This window comes from Limulus polyphemus, unplaced genomic scaffold, assembly GCF_000517525.1.
Source record: "Limulus polyphemus unplaced genomic scaffold, Limulus_polyphemus-2.1.2 Scaffold455, whole genome shotgun sequence".
Lineage (NCBI taxonomy): Eukaryota > Metazoa > Arthropoda > Merostomata > Xiphosura > Limulidae > Limulus > Limulus polyphemus.
In genome coordinates, this window is record NW_013666065.1 from 256846 (window position 1) to 265913 (window position 9068).

The window sequence follows — 9068 nt, forward strand, 5'->3', positions numbered from 1 at the left end:
GTTGATTCTTACACTCGAGAATCTTCTACACCTTTAGAGAATAGGCGGGAGTTTCGCAATACATATTTAACAGTATAAGTTATATATATATTTCTAAATATAACTTTAATTTAAACAAACATCGATATTAAAATAAATATATATCAAGAAATTCGTCACAACTCCGCCCTTTGAGAATTATAATTTTTGTCGTCAGAACTGACCTCACATTACTCGAACTTTCTGGATTTTTATCGTTGCTTCTCGTAGTTTGTAGAAAATTCTAGGTCTCAGTCGGGAAATATATATATTTAGGCGATCAAGTGAATATAAAGTAAAAGTAAAAGAGACGGATATAGACTGGGTGATCGTGAGCCATAAAGTGTGTATGGTGGCGACTTTTAAAGTGTAATAATCGCAAACTGTATTGTAATAACATAGTAGAGAAGAATAATTCGTCTTGTCAGTTGGGTTTTAAAGTAACTGAATCAGCCTGTGTGGACTTTTGATGTAAAAGAGAAATATTTAAAGCTCTGGAATCAACTGTGTAACAAACATCTGTATGTACGTTTGCTTTGTTTTAATACATTATTTTCAAACAAGTGGATTTTATGCTGTTTGTTCATCATTAAAATTTATCACCAACAAGGCACAGACACCTACTTTAAACACTTCAGTCCATATATATATATAAGAAACCTTAGCATTTGGCGAACCATCCAGGATCATACAGTGGTAAATAGCGATAAAAGAAGACGTGAACAGCAATGTAAATAGGCCTATATATGCACAGCTATAGTGGTGGCTAAAACATTGTGGATGTCACAACCACATTGTATAACCATGCTAACTGACTTTGATAAATGGATATAGAGAGGTGAGTGACTCGCACTCAAAGGTGGTGACCGACGAGAGTTTGTTAAATAACAACAAGACCTAGAGAGAGAAGAGTGTCAATATAAGAGAAAATAAGAGAAGCAGAGAAGAGAGGAAGAAAGATAAAGCCTGAAAGAAGAACTTGAGCATGAAATACAAGCCCATAAAGAAGCAAAAGAGGAAAAGGGGAGAAAGGAGAGACTAGAAATAGAGAGAGAGAATAAGAGCACAAATGAAGAAAAAATTAAAAGGAGAGAGAGAAGAGACTGGAAATAGAGAGAATAAGAGCACAAATTGAGATTGCCAAGTTAACCTAACAGAAAGACAAAGGACTCAAGAATGATCAGCCGACCTAAGTTGCTGATGAAGAGAAAGATGGCATGGTTGCTTTCCTGGAGAGATATGAAAGATTCATCCCAAGGGAGAACTGGGACAAAGGCGACTGGGCAGTCTGTCTCAGCTCACTTCTCACAGAAAAAGGCTTACAAGTGTATGCTGGCATGATGTCAGAAGATGCCATAGATTATGACAAGTTCAAAGTGGTCTTGTTGAAATGCTTTGAAGTTACTAAGGAATGTTTTTGCTGGATATTCAGAGTAGTCAAACCTGAGAATGGAGAAACAGTATTTCAGTTTGGGGCACGTCTATGGCAATATTTCACAAGATGGACTGGCATGGTCAAGTGTGGAGATAGTTTTGAAAGATTGGCAGATCTACTAATACGTGAATACTTCATGATGACATGCTCAGCTGACATGCCACTGTTCCTAAAAGAAAGAGCACCAAAAGACGTGGACGAGATTACTAAGCCGGCAGAACAGTATATGGAAGTCCATAGAGGGAGTATAAATGGCAAGTCCAAGAGTAACTAGTTAAAGTCAAAAGCAGTGGTGGCTGACCACAAACAGGATACCACCAAAGGTGACAATAAGTCAACAATCATAAGCGAGAAGAGATGCTATGCTGTTCTAAAATGGAACACATAGCAAGTGAGTTCAAGTCTGTCACCAACAAGCAACAGCAGAAATCTCAACAGAAACCAGCTGGAGCTACCTACAAAGATGGTGCAAGAAAGAAACAAGAAAAGAGCGAGTGTTACCATGGGTGCTGTTGCCAGAAGAAACAGAATGAAGTGCTGTCACCATGATTAAACAGTGCAGGATTGATGGCCAGCTCAAGTTAGCAAATGGGTTAACAGTGTCAGTAGTGACTGAAGCATATGACAAACATCAAGAGGCACTAACAAATCACAACATGCCAGTAGGTGAAGGCGATGTCAGGAATAGGAAAGTGAAAGTACTACGAGACACTTGGTGCGGTAGTGCAGCAGGGAGAATCAGCCTAGTATCTGATGACCAGAGGACAGGCAAGGTACATGTGTGTGTGTGTGCTGATAGATGGTATAGTGAGAACGTTTCTTATAGCAAGAATAAAGGTGGACCCTCCATACTATGTGGGAGGCTATGTGTATGAAAGTACCCATCTATGACTTAGTGATTGGAAATATGGCAGGCAGTAGAAGTTTGGAGAAAGCTGACAGAAAGTAGAGTGATGAAGCATCTGCAGTCACCACTAGAGAAAAGCAAGCAAAACATCAAGTCCTTGCAAGTCTCGAAAGTTGACATCCCAAATCTAGGTTTATGGGAACTGAAGGAAGCACAGAAGAAAGACCCTTCACTGCAGAAACTTTGGGACAGTGCCAGAAAGCAAGTGGAGCACAAAACCAGATGGAAGAGGAATTACAGTATAGAGAATCAAAAGGGAGTGCTGTACCAGATCGATCAAGGCAGTTCTACAGGTGAAATTAAACAGATCATAGTACCAACATAATAATGGGCTCAAGTGATGAAGCTGGCTCACAAGTCGATTGTGGGAGGACACCTAGTAGCAAAGAAAATGGGAGACATAATCACCAACAATTTCTATTGGCTGGGGGTCATCGGAGATGTCACCAGATTCTGCAGGCCATGTGACATCTGCCAAAGGACAATAGCGAAAGGAAAGGTAGCCAAGGTGCTACTGGGTGAAATGCCTCTCATGGAAAGATGTTCAGCAAAGTAGCTCTGGACTTTATCAGACCACTAGCACCAGTATTTGAGAAGGGCAACCACTATGCGCTGACTGTAGTCGACTATGTGTTATGTTATCCAGAAGCTATAGCACTACTAAAGATAGAGATGGAGAGAGTAGTAGAAGCCCTCCTGGAAGTGTTCTGCAAAGTAGGCTTTCTTGAGTGACAGAGGGATCCAGTTTACCTCAGAACTGATGTAAAAGATGTGCAGACTCATCAGCACTAGGCAGCTCTTTACCACCTCATACAACTCCAGATGTTATAGATTTTGTGAGAGAGTCAATGGAGTCTTAAAGAGTATACCGAAGAATATGTGGCAGGAGAAACAACGTGACTGGGACAGATACCTGCAGGCAGTATTATTTGCTTACCGAGAAGTCCCATAAGTGAGTACAGGTTTCACCCTTCGAGTTATTGTATTTGATAATAGTACAAGTTCTGATGCAGATATTGAAAGAACTGTGGACAATAGAAAAATAATCGGAAGTGAGGAACACATACCAGTATTTGTTAGTTTATCAATACCTAAAATTTGTTTTCGAAAAATAAGTAGGTGCATTAGAATCTGAACAACTGGCTTAGAAGTTTAAGAAAACGTTAAGTTTACATTAAATTATATCTAATCTACTTCTTGATGTGTACAGAGGCTGTATCACAATATCTAGAGTAGACCATAAAGAAAATATTATCCAGATCTATCCAATTACCCTTGTTACCTTTCCAGTCCCCAGGTGAGACAGCGGTTGTTTTATAAACTTACAACACTAAACTTCGCGGTTCGATTCCCGTGGTGGACACAGCAGATAGTTTATTGTTACTTTTCTCTCATACAAACCACTTACTTTATAAGTAATGTATCCTATAATGTATCTTACCTTTCCGGAAGTATCTGTTACTCGTACTGGAAGAACCCTGTCATTTACACTAATGTTTCGCTCGTAGCAGAATGAAGTGTAGTGGGAATATTCTGAGAGGTACTTCTTCGTGAGAAAACGAACCACCAAAGCTGCAGAATGTTATAAAATTAAATTAGATAATCAGCTAAGTAACAAATAAATAATTGAATTAACTATACATCCAGAAGTTACGAGGAAATTGTCACTATTTCCTTAGCGACATCAATTAGATGCTATAGCAGACGTACATCAGAGGCTTTAGTTTTTCATTGAAAGAAAAAGACAGAAATACGACCTCATAATTAATATAATATTATCACAGTAAAATAAAAAACAGAAAATTTATTATAAGAGTCAGTAACAGAGGTACCATAGAATTAATTTTTTTTTCAGCTTAACTATCGGAACTAAATACCAACTATCACTTATGCTATAACTTCTAATCTACTCTAATTGTTTTTCTGTCCTAGGACAGGTTCGTGGCTTCGCTCTCCCTCCACAATGTCGAGTGTTGAGATCTTTCCTTGTGTTGTTAAATAACTATCATTGCACCTGGTGTCATCCAGCAATGTATTTCTTCTGCTTCGTGGTGGTTTTCTTTTCATGCATCTTGCTTAAGGTCCAGGATGCAAGTGAAAAACTTTGCTTTATATATAAAATCGAAACTCATATACAACAATGATCACGTATTATTCCAAACCAAGGATATAAGCGTAATAGTTCCTAAGACCAACTCTCTGTTGTTCAAGACAGTAATTACTTGGAAGTAACAAAAACAACAACAATTACTTTTAAAAAGTTGAAGTTTTAAAACGTGCAATACAACTTTTCCAAACAACAATGTCGATCGCAAAATATACTGACCCGTGGCTCATCATGGCCCAACTTACAACCAGAAAAGGTAGCCTTCATACTTGATCCCGTTAAATAGAGAGAACAAAATCCCTGCTAGCCAGTTGTATGTGAGTCAAGGTTTGAATGCTTATCTAGCAACACGTTATTCTGTATATACATTTGCTCACTGTCCTATTTCCTAGATTTGAAAAGCTGTTTTTTCGAAACCTCGCGGGTAAAATCCTGAATGACTAAGAAGATATTGAGAAACAACTTGTGTATTATAATGTGATAGTTCCTCATACTTCTCACATTTTTTCAGAACTGTGTAAAAATTATGATTTCTAAGAAAGGAAAAAAAATGAAATAAAAAAAAAGAAGAACAACAAAAACCATTTAAACATTGTTAATAATATGTATAACCTACTTTATAAAGATAGAAATAATATTCTACACAGGAATACCAAGTTAACTTCTGACATTTATTAAAGTTAGATATTTGTTATATGATCTTTGTGGAACCTATACTTCCCTGCTTTTCTATATATATATATATAAAGCACAAAAATCTGCTTGTCTGTCTGTTTGTCACTTATCTAACTACTCCTAGGTAACTGGTCCAATCTCAACCAAACTTTGTGGGATAATAATCTGCAACAAGGATCATGTTTATGTGGGTTCACAACCCCATTCACCACATTATTGCTGTTATTGAGCGTTTATTGTCTTTAACGCTAGTTAACGTTAACTACATTCATATATAGCGCTACATTCTTACATCAAACTAAAAAAAAAAGAAATTTTCCGTCCCTCCCCCAGTGGGACAGCGGTTAATCTTTGGATTTACAATGCTAAAATCAGGGACTCAATTACCCTCGGTGAACACAGCAGATAGCTTGATGTAGCTTTACTATAAGAAAACACATACGCACATTAAATGTTTTATAACACAACATACACACAGTGTGGGGGAGGGCACACAAACGTCTTATATATCCCAGAGTGCATTCCAAAAAATGGCTGCCACTATTACAATACTACATAAACTCAGATGAAGTTGATAACAGCCACCGTAACGCTTATATGAAGAGCCGTTTCTTTAGTTATATCCACTTCCTACTTTGACCCGTGACCTTACAACTTCATCCCATAAGTTACTTCTGCGGCCAACGATCATAAATTAATTAATGACGTGAAACAGTATGGAAGGATATTAAGAGGTGGGTGTTAAAAGCTGGTAACAGAAAGCAATTCTACCGCCACTACTTTGGCCGCTACCCCCTTCGCACAACGTCACCTTGACCATCACACAGTGCATACCATATTTTAAGTAGAAAAATCAGTTAAAAATCGCTGTAATACGAAAAAAATCGGAAAAAGTTATACTACGAAAAATGGCTAATGCGAAAGAAATGTTTTAATATTCACAACGTTTCGGGCTGGGACACCCTTCCTCTGGTGACTTTGGTGTTTTGTTTTTGCTTTCCATATTTTATGTATATAAGAAATACATAGTGACTTTTTAAAGATTATACAAAACTTTTGGTTAGGTAATAACGAATACTGTAATAATATGTTGTGTTATGAATAAAGTGTGTGAACATTAGGATTTTTACGGTATTTATCATAGCATTCACCCACCACATTTTTATAAATTCATAGTCCGGACAAAGTTCGGGTACCTCAGTTTGGCCTTTATGTTTCACGTTATCAACCCTCAACAACATTAAATGTTGTGCTTTGTATGTACAAATATAAATAACGTTGAACATTTAGCATTTATAAATAACATATGTGTAACATCACAGTAGAGCTAATAACAATACAAATCACATCATTCTTTACTGATCCAACATGAGTTTCCAGGAAAAAAAGTGTGCATTCCAACATTTCGTTAATAACTTATACGAATGAGGATTTTTCGCCCAACATCACAGTTAGACTTGTAAGTTGGATTGTAACACACAAATAGTGTTAGTTGAAACAATACTTAAATCTCATGTGTACGAGACAACAAGTCTTATGGTGCAAGACGTAAGACATTTAATAGTAATATGTACTATATTACAGTAAAACTGGTAATAACGTGACTCTTTACTAGCTCAATATCTTGAACATTGCTTATAATAGAGGAAATAACGTTACAGAGCAATAGAGTCACAGGCAGGAAACCTTTGTGTGATTACAAAAAAATCCAAAACTACTGAAATTACAATCACAATAATGACAGTCTTATCGAGTCATAAAAAACACCCTGAATTATAGTATACATATTTTGTGATGCTTCAATAATGAATCTTCTGTAATCCGGTAAGACTAACCTAATAAAGTTTATAAAATAGCCAAAAGGATGTTTCAACTGCATTAAAATACAAAAAAATTAGTAGACTTCATTCTAAATGTATACGTACACAAAAAATACATTATTGTTATACAACGCTTCATACTCCTACATTTCATATATATGACTAAGGCAGGGCGTGGCTAAGTGGTTAATGCACTGCACTAAGAATCATTATGACCAAGGTTCGAACCGTAATATGACACTGAACACAATCCACACTTTCAGATTTTGGGCGCTACCACTATGACGATCACTCCTGCTATTTGATTAAAACTCTAAAACCCGGGTTTTGATACCCGTGGTGGGCATTGCACAAATAGTCAGCTATGTAACTTTGTTCTTAACCATAAAGAAAGAAAGAAAAAAACATTTAAACAACGTTTTTTTCTTATTTTTCTTATTCTGGGTCAATGGGGCTAAAATGAAAACAAAACAAATGAACACACATATATTCAAAATAAATAGTTGTACATTATTATTAAAAAAATACAAAACGTGGATTATGTATATTTATAATCAGAAGTTACATAGTTTGTCAAAGTTTAATTAGATTTTATTCACGCAATATTGTGACGTCAAAGATGGCTTAACATTGCTCACGTTATAATACTAAACATAGAACAGAGTACGATATCGAAGTGAGACCATGTAGGAATATGTTTATTTTTTTTAGCATTTCGCGTACATATCTAACTAAAAAGGAATATAAGCTTTCATCCTAACAGCATTCAAGCATTTCAATTTAAACCAATCAGGGTATTTGGTGAAAATAATGACAGACATTTATTATTTATCAAGATCAAAGTACATCCTATAATAAGGAAGAATCCTGAATATATGGTGACGTAGTCTTTTTTTTTTTGCGCACTGGAAGGTTGCAAACAGTTACAAGTCTGAGGAAAAATAACTAATAAATAGCTCTAAATTTTACATTAATAAATATTTTCTCATTCATCGTAAACAACAGATAAAATTAAAAGTCAAGAGTTGTTTTCCTTTAGGTTTTCTGTTTTTGCACTCTCTAACACCCGTTCACTCAGCCCAGAAAATATCGATGGTACAGCGTCTGAATTTACTTTTATTCTAGCACCATCGTATCCTCAATTTCTGCCATTTTTATCGTATCTAGTCAAAACATGTCTCTTCAAATGTGTACAGCTATGTTTCGTTGAACTTGATAGCGAAGAGTCTGTTATCTTCATGTTATCTAAGCTTTTATTGTTGCCAGGGAGGAAAACTTAAGCCTGGTTGTGTGCCAGTTCTCTCATTACAATCAAACGCTACACAGCTAGCCATTTTCGAAATAGAAAATTTTGATCGATATAACAAATTAGAAAGCAGATCGACAATAAAAAAATAACCATATACCATACAGTGAACCAGTTATAATGCTTTGTGGTGTCTGACGCTTCTGACGTCATACATTCTGAGCTTATAAATATACGCAGCCATTTTCCATATTCGGCATATTTGAATGTGTATGTGTGTAAAAATACTGCGTTGTATATTGCTAGAAAAACTTTGTACATGAAGTTAATTATATATTTTTTCAACGATGTATTAACTAGAATAAGCATCAACATAAGTTTTGGATATAATTTAAGAAAATTGAAAAAGTTGTATAAATATCCTTCAAAACTAGCTTTATAGATGGCGGTTGCTTCTTACTGGTAGCAATTCCTCTTGTCAGAAGTTCTAAATTAGAGATGACTATACTTCAGCCTCAAGGTCCTTCCCTTGGTCATTTAGAATAAAGAGTTGTTCAGCAATGAATCTGAGGACTTATAATGCGGTGGGCTCAGCACAGATAGCCCATTGCGTAGCTTTGTAACTGTATATTTATAACTACACATGAACATCTAAAAATCGTCGTTCCCGCAAGATTCTCTAATAAAGTTTGTTTTGCGTGGGCGTGTTTCATAATAAAAAAGACGTATCTCGTGAAACAATAATATTACTATTGTACAAAGTGTTGGTAACAAATTTAGTAGTAACTAGAAGAGAAGAAATGCTTCTGAAAATGTATATAAACAACTGGTTTCAACAGAACCATAATTAACTTAGTAAG

General features: G+C 35.9%; 1 protein-coding gene across 1 annotated transcript in view; it reads right to left on the bottom strand.

Moving 5' to 3' along the window:
- LOC111085541 (ras-related and estrogen-regulated growth inhibitor-like) overlaps positions 1-8421 on the bottom strand; it is a 27661-nt gene extending 19240 nt beyond the window's left edge. The window contains exons 1-3 of the mRNA XM_022384578.1: positions 8408-8421; positions 7383-7402; positions 3802-3932 (exon numbers count right to left, since the gene is read on the bottom strand). Coding sequence (XP_022240286.1) covers positions 3802-3932; positions 7383-7402; positions 8408-8421 — 165 coding nt within the window. The remainder of the gene's footprint in view (positions 1-3801; positions 3933-7382; positions 7403-8407) is intronic.
- Between the last annotated feature and the right edge of the window lie 647 nt (positions 8422-9068).